Source organism: Lichenostomus cassidix, chromosome 3 (genome assembly GCF_008360975.1).
Source record: "Lichenostomus cassidix isolate B80296 chromosome 3, HeHo_3.0, whole genome shotgun sequence".
Taxonomy (NCBI): domain Eukaryota; kingdom Metazoa; phylum Chordata; class Aves; order Passeriformes; family Meliphagidae; genus Lichenostomus; species Lichenostomus cassidix.
The window spans coordinates 35,301,789-35,317,330 of record NC_139483.1 but is presented as its reverse complement, the minus strand read 5'-3'; the positions used below and the strand labels follow the sequence as shown (position 1 = coordinate 35,317,330).

General features: G+C 37.3%; 1 protein-coding gene across 7 annotated transcripts in view; it reads right to left on the bottom strand.

Annotated features, from left to right (window-relative positions):
- Positions 1-15,542, bottom strand: part of LTBP1 (latent transforming growth factor beta binding protein 1) — a 180,164-nt gene that overhangs the window by 46,760 nt on the left and 117,862 nt on the right. For 5 of the 7 annotated variants that reach the window (XM_085055266.1, XM_085055269.1, XM_085055270.1 and 2 more), the window contains 9 exons: positions 14,919-14,941; positions 14,079-14,181; positions 13,394-13,492; positions 11,189-11,314; positions 9,930-10,055; positions 9,108-9,230; positions 6,974-7,093; positions 2,949-3,071; positions 777-899 (listed from right to left, as the gene is read on the bottom strand). In XM_085055266.1, the coding sequence (XP_084911392.1) occupies positions 777-899; positions 2,949-3,071; positions 6,974-7,093; positions 9,108-9,230; positions 9,930-10,055; positions 11,189-11,314; positions 13,394-13,492; positions 14,079-14,181; positions 14,919-14,941 (966 nt within the window). The remainder of the gene's footprint in view (positions 1-776; positions 900-2,948; positions 3,072-6,973; positions 7,094-9,107; positions 9,231-9,929; positions 10,056-11,188; positions 11,315-13,393; positions 13,493-14,078; positions 14,182-14,918; positions 14,942-15,542) is intronic. The other 2 variants (XM_085055268.1, XM_085055273.1) reach the window with 1 other exon arrangement.

The following is a 15,542-nucleotide window of genomic DNA, read 5'->3' as shown; positions in this document are numbered from 1 at the left end:
GCTAACTAGCAAGTAATCTTGCATTCTCAAGGTGACCATGAGGAGTGCAGCAGATGTACCACATCAGATGGTATTACCAACAGAGAAGAGGGAGTAGCTTTAAAATGATTCATTAGAAATAAAGCAGTTTGCCTATTACTGGACAATTAAATTGTTCTACTTGAGAGACTAGAGAATGATTCTATAACACAGCATTTCTCTGTACATTTAGAGTATATATTTCACCTCTTACTTTTGTTTTTACAAGCTCAGTACCTAGACTGACTTTTGAGACAGTGCAAGCTGTGAGCTCCAGCAGATCCCTCTGGAACTTGTCTTCTACTAAATACTTTCTTGTGCCTGTGCACATGTGTGATTGTGGTGGCTGGCTGCAGGTTCCCAAAGGCAGCTGGAGAAGAAGTTTTAACTAGCAGGCCCCCATGAGAATAGTGTATGCTGGCAGAAGCTTTTGTAATACAGAGCCTCTGTGTCAGAACTTAAACAACAAGGTTTGGAAAGGCTGACTTATTTTCAGTAATAATGTCAACCGGTCTTCCAATCTTACTGTTGGAAACACATGTACTGATTTTTTGTATGTGGAAAGATGACAAGGACTATTTCTAAGAATCCATTAAATATGTGGCCGTGTTGGTGGGAAAGAATGGTTGAGAGTGTAGAGAAAGAAAGAGAGGGAACATATATTTCTGCTCCATTCTTAACAGAGTTCATGCCTATAGCTGAAATACTCAGGATCTTATTGAAAAAAAATAACCAGTAGATTAGGTCCCCAAGCTTACCTTCACACTGATCTCCAGTAGATGATAATGAATAGCCTTGGCTACAGATACATCTGAAAGATCCTTCTGTGTTCCTGCAGCGTCCATTCGTACAGATTGATCGCTGCTGGCATTCGTTAATATCTGCAGCAGCAGAGACAGTGAAAATGTTACACATCTGAAAGTACCAATTACACAGCAAATGGTGCAAAGACCAAGTCTGAACAAAACAGCAAAGCACAGTGTCAATATCCAGTACTGCTTAATTTGTTTGCATTTATTAAATACAGAAAGTCAATATAATGCATAAAATTATGTGAAACTGCAGACTGTTTGTTTTCCTTGAGATTACAGTGTTTAACATTCTCTCCTGTAATGTCAATTTATCCCTCAATGCACAATTGGGTACACACATACTTGCAAATACACACACATGCTGCCTGAGAGCTGCTTTTGTTTCTGTTATATCTGGCAGAGGCTACAAGTCAGCCACTCCAGTGAGTCAGCAAAAGCCACAAAATACTTTCCAGCAGGATCACCACCTTTTAACAGGGTGTGGTTTTCAGATCCACACTGACAGGCTGTTCCCCTATTCAGTTGTTCATTAAAGCTCCTTAAAATTATTGCCTTGTAACAGTATTAATCATCTAACTGTGGGGAAATGTCTCTTTGCTTCCACAACACTGCTAACCCCTCTGTGTTTCAGTTCTCATAAACTGGGGTCAGCCTGAGCTAACAGACGGATTTGAACATCGAACTTAAATTTTCCTATGGAAAACTCAAAGTATTGGAGGGGAGTGCCACTTTGACTTCAGAACATAGCACATGTCTTGTTTGAGCTAGGAAGCCTGTTTTCCCTCTGTTATTTACAAAAGATTCATTAAGAAGCAGTAATTAAAGTGACATGGCGAGTTCTTGGTCACTTCTAGCATTTTGGCATGGCTAAATGTCTTTCTGGAAATACACTTCTATTCAAGCAGGAGAATGTTACTCAATGAGGTTTTTCAGGTCTGTGTTATGGCTGTACAGTCTGACCTCTTAAGTAACGGTTCCTTGCAACCACAGAAGTTTAGAATTTATGGATCACTGAAATCTGTGGGACTGCATGAAGCAGCTGCGCATGTTTATGGGTCCTTACTTTAGAAGGGTGCACTTTAAGAAGAACAGTCTGCACATGCCAGCTCAGTTTGGCAAGAGCTCTTTTCCATGAAAGGCTCAGAGGAAGCAGTCAAATTTTGTCTACATATTTTCCCCAAGATCAGTCTGCTGTGTGTCCTGAACAGCACATTTAACTCACTCAAGACACTTAACTTACACTGATGTTTTGTTTCAAATTTCCTGACAAATTTATATGAACGATAATTTAGTTTTACTGTACTATTTTTAGCACTCAGAAGTCTGAAAGTGTTTGGTGCTATACAGAGACACTTAGGGAAAGCTGAGAGAAAGGGAAAAGAAGCAAACCTAACATTTGACAAGAAATGTGTAGGTTTCTGTGTGCTTCCACAGCTTGGAGACACTATCCCAGATTTTCATCATTAGGGAGAAGTTTCAAGTACCTTCTAGTTAAGCAGAGGAATATTCATACCTCCTGTACACACTGTAGGTTCTCCCTCAGACTACTTCACTCTATCTTCAAACCTAATTTTGTTCCACTGGAGCAGTCCTGATGAGAATTTTAAATGTGGAAGAAATGTGGAAGCTGACACTTTGGAGGTACAGGTACTGTTCCTAGAAATATGACACCAAACTCTCTCTCTCTCACAAGGTACTACTGGAAATGCAGGCAGTGTTAACTGCTCAGTGTTAATTGAAATGCTGGGTTCCAAAGGGGAGCAGCAGAGGTTTTTTGATTCCACTCATCCACATGGAAAAAAAAAAAAAGATAGAAAAGAAAAAGACACTGTCCCTAAAAATCTAAAATGCCAGATATACCAAGGATTTTGTAATAGTTCTTGTTTAGCAATATAAATTGTTCTTGATTGGCTTTATAACATATATCAAAATCTAAAATGTGACCACAAAAGCCATAAAATGGAAATACATATTCTTACATTTTTGGGGTTTTAGCATCAGTGTTGTACATTTGTTGTTTCTCCATTAAAAGCAAGATTTAAAAAAAAAAGGAATGATGAATTGTATTCTCTAAAAGGTAAGTGCAGCCTTATGAATTTTTATCATGTTCTTTGTTACCTTCACACTGATCCTTTGATGCAGAGAGTTTGAAACCCTGGGCACAAATACACCTGAAGGATCCCTCTGTATTTTCACAATGTCCATTTGTACAGAGATTGCCATACTGACATTCATTTATATCTGTGAATAGAAAGAAAGTGCAAAAAATTAACTGGGGTACAACTACCTTTCAGTTGAGTTTGGGAACATATTCAAATTATGTCATAAGCATGGTTATTATTTGTGAGGAATTTCAGTGGGATTTCAGCAATTCATGCAAGTCCCTTAGTAAGGCTACTTTATATACTCAATAAAGAACTCCATTGGATTATGCAAAATGTCTCTTCCTAGTCACAGGCAATCCTTTCTTTAGAAGGACTTGAAAGAAGCTTTTTTTCTATAAGCTATCCCACAGACAGCTACTTTCATCTTTCTCTGAAAGAAAGATATTAACCAGATGGGCCACTTTCTTTAGCCCACATGAAAACTGCTATCTTGCTATTTAAGACTAATTTTCAAGAATTCCTTTTGAATGCAATTTGTATAAATCAACGAAGCAAAAAGCAAGCATTAAAATAACATATTTTGCAATAAATCTCACCAGAATTAATTCTGCATTCTAAAATAACAATTATTGTTTTTCTCCTAGCAGTGGTTTTCACTTTCGAAAAGAAAAATTAGTTTTCAAATTTTGTTTCTTAATTGTGAAGTTGCAGTAGTCAGCACATGTCCCTGTTTTTTATGGAAAAAGCTGTATTTTTTTTAGCTTCACTGATGCAGAAAAAGAACTACCTTTTGCTTGTTTTTATGTGCCAGAAATCATATTACTCCCAATTATCCTGCCTTTTGCCACCACAAAGCAAACAAAACCCATCAACCTAAAAAGGTGCTAATTATTTGAGGCGCTTGAGCTACTTAGGCAGCTGTAGCACAGGGAGAGCTGGAAGAAGATTAGACATCTTTAAATCATCATCATAACTCTTATTAGCTATTGTGAATATGTGCAGTAAGTATTCTCCTCACACGTATTTACATGCATGGCTCTTCGCAAGCTCCTGTACCATCTGTCTTTGACAAAGCCCATCTTTCCCCAGACAAAAATGAAATCACCATTATCATCCACATTCCAAATGACCTACAACTCTTGGTTCCTCACTTGGGCCTCTAGCTCTGTAAATAAGATGTCCTGCTGCAGCCTGGCCAAGCAGACAAAGTGACATCCTCCCAGAGATGACAGCACAGATCCACAGGTGCTGTGCTATGGCATTCAGTAAGTTTTACTACTTATTCATATTTCCAAGGCTAATTTCCAGCTCACTACTGTTGCAAAATGTGCTTGCTCTACAAAACACAATCTTTGCTCTCAACGCGTATGATGAATGCTCTAACTCAAGAATCTGTTCAAACACAGAGAACCTCATTCAGGCACACAAATTTCCAACAGAACAACAAAACTGCTTTGCACAGATTCATTTTCATCTCCATGGTTCTTGACAAAGAAATCTGGAATACTATTTCTGATTTTTGGATGGGACTTGAAGATCAAGAGACTTCCCCATAAAGCCAGCAGAAAAATCAGGAACAGCACTTAAATCTTCTGAGAAGAAATCCAGAGCTATAACTGATTCTATTGATGCTCCCTACAGTGGGCTAGAGGTATTTGGATTAGCTCTGCTGACCTCTGTATTAGTTTTGATATCTTCTAACAGGATCCTTAAAACTGTACAAGCTAAATATTGGTAGTTAACCATGGAGCTTCAAAACCCACCACAGTGATAACCAGGAGGATGACGTGATCTAGAAAGTTTTGTCAACATATTTTTTAAATTTGTTCATCAATACAGAGAAGTGTGCTCTAGATGCATCATTATATATGACTTTATTTGAATGCACAAGTGTGCAAAGGGAAAACGGAATAAAAGTAAATCAGTGATTGAAAGTAAACTTAAACAATTATCTGAAATAGTCCCTGTACAACACAAATGCATTGAAGGACCTGGGACGGTGGCAATTTCTAGACAATGAAGAGGCAGGCTGTGCAGGTGTTCTTTTCCATTTCTTCCAAGATACATTGAACATTCCCACCTAAACTCCAATTAGACATAGTCTACCCAAGTTTGAAGTGAACCGACTGACTTGCCTTAATGAAACAAAAGTAGCTATGTTCCTGGCTTTAAATGCTGGAAGATTACAATATAAATGGTGTAAAAGATCTGTCTGTAGGATTGTTACACTAGATGTTCTATGGCATAAAGAGCAGGCAGGAGAATGAAGTGAGGTAAAAAAATACTGAAAACAGCATTGTGGAAAACCAGAAGAGCTGCAACTGACCTAAACTAACATGAGAAATAAATGAATTTATGGAACAATGGATTTAAATAGCCTTCACTGATAATGGGAAATATTTTTCTTTTCAATGTACTTAAACTGTGCCATATTGCAGAACTAGAGATTTAAGACAAATTGTCTCCATTACATTTTCTAAAATGTGTATGGCTCATTTCCAACATGATGTAAGCCTAGGATAAACAAAAAATGGACTGATCGCATCACTAATGAAGTGAGTAAGAATGTTTAGGCTTAGAACATTTCATAAAACAAAGGAAAAAAAGGGAAACTACATGCAGTAATACAAGGAAAAAATTATCACTTGAAACCAGGACTTATTCCTTACATGACTTAGTTCTGAGCAAAGCACTGACTTCTCTCATTTCCCTCCTACTAACCCGGTTTAGCAAGAATGAAACTAAAAGTTATGCCAGGGAATTTTCAACCAGGCTATTTTCATAAATAGGTACAGAAATAAAATTTAATATTGGCAAAGAAGGCAAAATTAAACCAACATTCTGCAAAAAAAAAAAAAAAAAGGACTTAAGTAAGAGAGTTCTAACAGAGTACATATGTCCCATTCTTTGCAAAGCCACCATGAATCCAGGTGGGAAGGAATGAAACAAAGATAAATGGAATAATTTGTGCAAAGCGAAACCCATATATTTGTTGTAAACATTTTTTAGCTTGCTACAACTCCATTAAAATCTATGAAATTACCTGAGAAATACATTCCTCCACAGTTAGTCAAATGACAAGACCAAATATGCAGCTATGACATGGCAGATCTGTTCAGACAGTATGACTTCTTCAGAAAATGGGACAGTTGAAAACGGTGTAATCTGCACAGCAAAACTGGTGGTGAGGTTCTGACAGCCACACCGTTGATTCTCTGCAGCTTGACTCTAATCCTGATCCAGAGATCAGCAGCACATTTGCAGCTGGAGTGCAGCAGATCTCAGCCTCCAGAGCTGTTTCTACCAAACACTGCTCTTTGACTGTTTGTGAACTGAACCAAATCACAGCAACTGGGAGCCATTACGAAATCAGCCATGGAAGTGCTCTGACAATCTGCCCTACAGTAATGCAAACACCCCCTCTCTGTAGGTTATTGTACACCTGTTTAGGTAACACAGTTATTCCAACAACCACAAATTATAAGGCATGTGTTACATGGAGTGGGCAGGAATATTCACAACATCCTTCACAATTGATGTTAAATTTAAGTTTCTGGTAGTGTCCCAAAAGGTAAGTGGCATTCGAAACTGCAAAAGATTATTTCTTCCTACACAATGGATTAATTTGCTCTTTCTTACCTATATCTCAAAAAGCCAACACTGCTTTAAAAAAAAAAAAAAAACCAAAACAACTAACTTTTAAAAGAAATCAACAAAAGTAAAATGTGAGAAATCTGTCCTAAACCCCTAACCTAAAGTGAGACCAGGGGCTTTAAGATATGCTAATGTTTTGCTAGAAGTACAGATAATTAAACAGTTTTATTAATATGCTTAATGAGCAAAGTCCCACATCCTACAGAAAAACCTACGAGTCACACTGATGTATTAGCACTCACTTGTCTTTCCATTTACCAAAACCAAACAACCTGCTAGCATTTCATTTACAATACATCCCCCTTCTGTTCCACATTTTCTATTTTAAGGATTCTATTTTGTAGTTATATATATAACCAGAGAGATAAAGAGTACTAAACATACCATGGCACTGTCCATTCCAGCCTCTGAACCCCACTCTGCAAGGAATGCACTGGTAAGAGCCAGGAGCATTAACGCACTGTGCATCTGGACAAGTAGTTGGAGTCAGGCATTCATCGATGTCTTCAAAAGAGAAGGTAAAAGGAAATAGAGGTCAAAGCCACAATAGAACACAACAATAACCTGGTTACTCTGACCCTCCTCCTTTTTATACTAAAGGATTTAAAGAATTGCATACTTTATATGTTAGAGACAAAGGAAAGTACAAGTTCACACAGATTTGTACCAGCAAAGGAGAACCTCTGAGAAATATAGTAGATCATAATACATGCAACTGAATCTGAATTCTCTGTTACACTACAAATCTTTGGCAGGTCTTCCAGGACACACAGCATATCAGATTTCTGGATACCACAGGTAAGAATAACTTTGCTTTTGTCACTCCTTTACCACACTGAAGTGCCTGACATTCTTCATATGCAACATACACAATCTAGAGGAGACTGCACGCAAAAAACTACATTCAAAGACAAGTTGCTGTCAATTGACCAATGACCAGAAGATGATAGAATTAAACCTGTGTAGGCAGCCTCCTTGCAGTCTGCTCCCATGTATGAGATAATTTCATAATACAATCTTTAATTACACAATAATTATAATCTTTCCCATGAAATACTTGTTTCACACAGTGCACAGAACTAATTAAATTGTCACAGTCACCACTAAACTCAGCTTCCTAAGGTCCCATCCTTTTCCTGCCCCAGGCCTAGGAGTTGTCTTCTGCAATTAAGGACTAACCAAGCCATTTGAGAACAGATCCTACAGAGGGAATTCACTCCTAGTTTTGAGAACACAGAAGTCAAGCAGCCCCAAACACTTGTAATTTAACTGGACAATGCTCCAAACATGAGAGAATTGGACATCCCAGCTCCAAACAACTCACTGGATGTGGGCAAATCAGAATTTTTCATAGCATCCCAATTATCCAGCTTAGAATACTTTCTCATAAAAACAGCCACAGGCCTCTACAGCCACTACAATGCAGACCTGCAAAAGTTTCTCTGTGAAATTGCTGTGAGATTTTTTTTATTTAATTAACAAAAAAATCCACCACTGCTGTAACCTCTTTTCTGAGCTGTCTGAACTGTGTCTGCCCTCAAAACATACAACATGAATGACTGGTTTGATATATTTAGTGTAGGAGGCTTATTCCCTTCAGCAACTTCAAATAACTTTCAACAGAGAATCTGGTTTCAGAAATTACAAATTGTTAAGTTAAATTATAGAGGACTGTCACCACACTATTTAAAATACAAGTGATTAACAAATTTGATGTACTGTAATAGTCTGATTTCTAGCCTAACTGAATCCAAGACTCCCTAGTCACAGAGAAGATTTGCAAAGATTAGTTGTAAGAGTGGAGTGTGTGAAACATTTAAAACAACAAAAAAATTGGAAGAGGAATTTTTAGCAAAGCTCAGAGCCGCAAATATATCTATGGCAGCTTTAAGGTGCTTATTTGCTGAAAATTAAATGATTACTTGTGGTTTTTAGTTCACAATTTAAGCTAAATGCAAAAGAAAAAATACATCAGGAAAATGACAAAAATATCACACTAAATATAATGCAAAGCTTTGAAGGTCAGATGTCCTAGGATCTCCTGCAACGTGAAATATCTTCTAGATATAGATATTAAAAAGTCAACTAATCATTTGCTACCTGCTATAATATAGGAAAAATTACAACTTTTTTTTACAGAAACTTGGTATGCAAGTAAGGACTAACAATGAAGTGAAGTGATTCCATGCCAAGAGCCATTAAAATAGCTGTCCCAAGATGGTTCTGTACATAGTGAGGGAACACCTTTGCAGCATCTTAAATCTAAATAGTAGGAATTGAACTACAGTTCCAGACATCAAATAATGACAAAGATTGAAGAGTACTCACAAAGGCTTCTTGTTTAAGATTGCACCCTCTGACACTTGTCCCTTTGAAGCTCAAGCTGAAGTGCTTACCCTCCCTTGAATTGCAGGGAACGTTAATCATTCCAAACAGCAGTAGTTTGGCATTGCTTTTGTGCTATCAATAAATGGTAAATTCACTTCATCATTACCACTAGTGAAGAGTCCAAACCTACCTTCGCATTCCCCTCTCCTGTTCATTTGGTATCCACTATCACAATATTCACATCTGTATGAGCCAAGAGTGTTTATACAAAAGCCTTCTCCGCAAGTATGAGGTCTTGAACATTCATCAAAATCTGCAGATGACAAAGAGAAGCTGCTTCACCATGAAAGTATTGAGTGCTTGCATCTCTGCTAAACTCTGCTTTAGGTAAACACTAAGTTTGCATTCTTGAAGCTGTTTGCAAACCACCTCACTGCTTGTAATCACAGAGAGAATGATTGTGAGAAACAATCAAGGTATAGGAAGGAGTCCTGTGAGCACCCCTGTGGCTGCAAACACAACAGGTGTTACTGCATATATGCTGTGCCCAAGCCAGCACTAACCTAAGGCAGACCACAGCCCCTTCAGGCTGTTTGTGTTGCTTTGTGAAGTCCATGCCTGTTTTCAGCTACATTTAAAAGTATGGTTTGTTCCAGCTTCTACTCCTTGAAAGAGTGCTGAATATTTGTGTTTTATACAACAGAGTGCTGAATATTTGTATTTTACACAACCAGTGTTTTTACTAAATAGGAGTTTTTCCTAAACAAGGATGGTACAAGAGAAATTCCTGTTTTTCAACAAACAAACATTTTGAAAAGTAACATCTGCTACTCAGGTGCTTTCCTCACCACAGATGCTGGTGAGAGACAGTTAAATACACTTCCACACACTTGTGCAGTACAACTGACATTGAGGAAAAAAAAGCTGAGAAGGGGACTTTAGGGTGGTTTAGACAAGCTTCTTGATTAATTTTCATATTTTTTTGTTTTCTATAAAGGAGACTAGTTATTACCAACGCAGTCAGTTCCATCTTCACTGGCCATGAATCCAGCTTGGCAAATACATAGGAAACTTCCTTCTGTATTTTCACAGCGTCCAAGGGAACAGAGATGTGGTGCCTGACTACACTCATTAATATCTATAAAAGAAATGAAAACATAAGACCATAGAATAACATATTTAGTTGTGATTCTTTCTGTGCATTCTGTGCCATACATTTGAAAAGACTGATCTTTTGACTATTTTAACTATTTGAAAAGGTATATATGTTATCTCTCAGACATGCAAAAAAGATCCATTAAATAGTTTTGGTTGCAGAAAAATGCTCTTATTGGCTTAGACTGTAAGAATATTGCATTGGTCTGAAGAACGTGACATGATTACAGTTCAAATCACTACATTATGTGCAACAAGAGCACAAGCTGTAAGCATGGAACATTAATAAAATTTGGATGAAATAACGGGTTTGTAAGTTGCCATTTGGCTGCGTTGTGTGATTTATTTCTTAATACTGTAGTTGCACCTGACAGCACGTACAGTGTGAAGCTACTGAGCTTTGGTGGCATGGACATTCTATAGCATATAACCGGTCGATACAATACACCCTTTCTGATCCACGTTACAGAGGAACCAGTACACTCTGAATGAAGAAAATATACCAATACAGCTGCTTCCAAATCTGCAATGGCTCATGTGCTCTGCCTTTTGTTCATCAGAGGTGTCTGTTCTAGAATTTACTAGCTTTGAAGGAGTTGAAGACCCCGCTTTGGAGATCTCTTACTGTGCTTCTGGGTTATGATATACTTTCTCTTTTCAGTAGCAGGCTGAAAGGAATGACGAAACAAAATGCCTGGGCTCAGTCTGGCTGCAGAGCTAGTAGCTGGGTAAATCATTGTGAGAAACAGGCACCAATTCAGTCATTCTTTTCCCAAACAGAAGTGTATTTCTTCCTAGCAGTCTGACTTTTTAGGTACCTGATATACAGCAGAAAGGAGATGGTCTGTCTAATCACTTTTGCTGTCACACCACAATGGGAAAGGTTTTCATTCCATTTAATTTAACTCACACTCATTTCAGAGCAGCTGAAAGTCTATATTAGCAACTACCTTGCAAATTCTATTTGGCGTTAAAAAAAACTACCTTGTAATTTGGAATCTTTCAATAGAGGAAGGAATTCCTGACTGCTCTGTAGGTATTTCACCTAACCAGATTCCACATTTCAAGCATTTCACAGCATGTTTATTTCAGATTTTTGAAAGCATCATTTCATACCAGAGCACTTTGTCTGCTGATCATTAAGTTTGTATCCCTCGTAGCAGATGCAAGTGTATCCCACAGGCAAATTAACACAGTGTCCTGCTCCACAGATATCAGGATTAACTGTACATTCATTGATTTCTAAGCAAAAAAAGAGAAATTTAATGTTAAACTCTCTCAGTACAGTAAGTGCACAATATGCTGTAATCCAAGTAGAAAGCTCAAGCCTGAAAAAAACTGTAAATCAAATTTGAAACTCCTGAGTTTCTGTAATGGATATCTTATCTGGAAGATTTGAGAAACCATCCAGGCTTTTCCTAGTGACATAATCTTATGTCCTATCCAAGAGCTATAAATCAGTACATAAAATTTAAAGTAAAATGAAGATAATATAAAATAAAAATATATATGGCTCAACCTTTGCATTGCACATGGAGAAAATAACTGTAGTGAGTTTCTCATTACAGTGGGGATTCTGATTTACAGAATACTCATCTGTTAACAGCTTAGATGTATTGTGTAAGATAAGGAGATTGAGATATGGGCAGCATTGGATGCTAAATCCTTACAGTAGTTTTAGAAATTCTCAAAGTATATGAGTTACTGCAGAAAATACTAATAATTGTGTTAATTTGCAACAAACTAAGGTTTTACTGCAATATGGAATTGTGATTCCCGAAAAAGAAGCAATTACCTGTAAATAAGAATTCTTTATCTAGACTATTTAGAAACATGCCACATTTAAATTTAACTAAATCTTAAAGTACATAAATAAGGCACTCAAAAACTTCTCAACTTGAACTGCACTCAGTTTTTCTAATTCTGTTTAGGATTTTGCCCTACAAATCTTACTGCACTTGTACTTTACTATCTCTTATACATCTGAACAACATATTGATTTATAGCACACAGCAATTTCTAGTTCTACTAATATTCCTGAGGAAATAAAAAACAGAACATGGAAAACTATCACTTTCTTTTGACTAACTGATGTGAGTTCCCAGCTGGGCAACTTTCTCTCCCTGTAAGGAAGCTGGGAGCTGGCTAGCAGAAGGGGCACAGTCACAGAAGAGCTGACTTCCAATTTCCAGGTTGACAATCACCACCAGCTGAACCTCCATATGGGATGGATGAACTGCTATAATGGCAAACTGAAGGAAGCAGTTGAATGCTTACAGAGGGACAGAATACTTTCTCTACTTTTACAGGACATTCAGGAGGACTTAACTGCAGACAGAACTGTACAAACAACTTGGTGATTTAGACCCTGTGCACATTGCATCAACTCAGAAATCCATCCCTGCATGAAGGAAAGGCATTTTGAAGAATTCAGTTTTTATTAAAGTATGTGAAATTTCTCCCTGCGAATGGAAACCAGGAAACCTCTTTGTAGGCCTAAATATCTCTACCATATACAAGAATGCATCTTACAGTATTTACTGGGATATTGCAATCACTTCAAAGCCTATGTTCATTCTGGTTCATTCTAACCAATGTGACACTGTAATGGTCTCCTGTATACAAACGCACTACACTTATCTTTATGTCTCTAAATGTACACCAAAAGAAATTTTCATATCTTTTGGACACAACTGTCATTTAGACAAATTTCAGCTATGACAGGTGCATTACTTGCATTTCTGTTATTTTCACTTCTTGATACTTAGATTTAGACAAGGCAACTTTAACACATCAAAAAAGGAAGGAGCACAAACAGCAAAATAACATTTCAAAACAGATCTTACAGTAACTCCTCATCTGCTTTTTGTAGAACATTCTGATCTACATCCCTCAATGAACATGATCATGTATGCTTCATGAATACACATGTAGACTAACAACCTGACTTGTATTCAAGAAGTATTCTGTTCTGGACTTTCCTTTGCAGATCTTCAAATCCATCTCAGATTCAGGTCTGGACTTTTTATACACATCTGCAAAGAAAGTCCAGAACTGAATCTGAGGTGGAATTAATTATATCTTCTATCATTTATTTGTGGGCACAAAAATGGCAGGTACATCCTGGAAGGACCTGGTCCAGGCTCTCTTGACAGTACCCTAATTGTTGTGCTTTTTTGTACTTTTTCTCTCCAGAGTATTCCTTTCTGTTCTACAACCACATTCTCTTCACTACGGTAATTCAGCAACAGAAGAGAGCAATAGTCTCATGGACTCAGCCATTTCTTAATTTATTTTAGCTCTAAAAAAGAAGTACAATACCTGTAACTTGAGTAGGTGCAATAACTTGACTTGCACTCGAAGTAGAGGCTTCAGGAGCAACTTCAACAGGCAAAGGAGGGGATGTTTTCTCAATCACTACTGTGTGACATGGAATGGAAATCAATCACATCCAAAATAACCACCTCAAAGCATTCAAAAAACCCCAACCCTTAAAGAATTCACACATGATACTGAATAAGTCATGCACTATGGAGATTTTAATTTGTTTATTCTGCTTTGATCTAGAGTAGAAAAACCAGTATAATTGGGGTTTTCATCATTCTACTGCTTGTGAAAAAAAACCTGAGGTGCTAAAGAAAGCAAACACAGTTGTAAAACCTTTGCAGCAAAAGTTACACATAAATCTACAAGGAGGCACCTAAGCAGTTTCCTCTTGAAAGGAGACTAAGGCTTCACCTCTGCTGACATTAAAATTCTCATGCACATAATCCAGGATATCACTTTTTCTTAAAATATGCTGTCTCCTAAAGAAGTCATCAAGCCAATGCCAACCTCTCAATTCCTCCCACTTCTGCTTTTCCATGATTATTTTCTTGATCATGGAGAAATAGCTTCTGAAGTTCCAATCATTTTTTCATTAACCTCTGTTAGAATTTCTACTTTCCCATTCTTTGATGAATTGTAAGCACAGTCTCACATTGAAAAAAAAGCCAAAATAAGTTACCTGGAAACTGTGGATGCAGGTTAATTGTTGAAATTCCAGGAGAAAGCTGAGGCTGCCCAGGCTCTAGATAAGGCTGCTTTTCTTGATCAATGGAAGCTAATTCCTAGAAGAATGATTAGGAAAAAAAACCATTCTGAAAACATTCCCTTAATTCAGCTATCATAACAACCCACAAACTCCTGGCTTGAGAAACTGCTAACATTCTAATGTGAGGGACTTTCAGTTGCAGATCATTACTGACCACCAATTTCAACCTGAATGAACATGGAATACTATGTTTATAGAATGGCATACAATTTAACATTGATTTTACTTGAAGCAGCCATTTGTTGGGGTTTCTAATTGTTTCTTTGGCTTTGTCCCTCCATAATTCTCCAATTCTCTGGTCTTTAATTGCTTACAAATAGCACTTATGCAGTTCAGCATCACATAGAAGTGTACAATCACATCTAAGTCTCTGACCACTATGAAAGGTTCCCTCTTAGCCACTGCACACATCATCTTAGTATCATAGAAAAGTCTGTGTCTCTTTTTCATATTGTCTGCCTTTTTCAATATTCTCTTTAAAATACAGTCTCCAGAATGGGATAGAGCAATACATACCAGACCCTCCACCAAATGCCTCTAAGAGAAGTTAAAGTAATCTCTTTCCTGTACCTCACTACCTGCCTGTTGTTCTATACAATAACAACATGAGCTCTTTTTGCCTTGGGGTTTGAACGGTAAGTCCACAGTGACTTGTTTGTTCACCATAAATCCTAAATCCTTTCAGTTATTCGTATCACATCTCATACACATGCTATGCATTCTAATTCCTAGATAAATTACATCATGTTTTACCTGATCAGGAGCTGCAGTTGCCACTAAAACCAGAAAGAAAAAAAGAGAATTAATCAGTTTTCACAAAACATTTTATTGTATATTTTATCACATTCCAAGGAATATCACCATCTGTAAATATTTTAAATTAATATCATAATGACATATAACTTACTACTAACAAATTTGCAAGAATTTATTGTAAAAAAATTTTAAAAATCAAGTTTTAAAATTTGTATGTTCTTTAGGCACGCAAGAGTGGTTTGGGGTTTTTTTCCTCCACAAATGTGACTTTTTTCTGTGAAGGAGCGGTAGGAATTTTATATAAGTTCTTATTTTCCATTGCACCTTTCCTTTTCAGAATTCATAAATATATATATTATTTATAACTTTTTTGAAGTCTTACAACAAATGTACTATTTCTTATGATAAAAATTATTGAGAATAAAGCAGTCTTGTTCTCTCTGCATGGTCTCAGCCTCTGGTAGGACCTAGACACAACGTGTGAGAAGGAAACCACGTGATGCAGTACACTCCGTGACATGGAATTGCTCTGCTGTGGGGAGTGATGCCTCTGGGCCCTGCCCTGCCTGCAGCTGCCACGCAAAGAAACAAACCATGGAAGACACATGCACAGTAACAGAG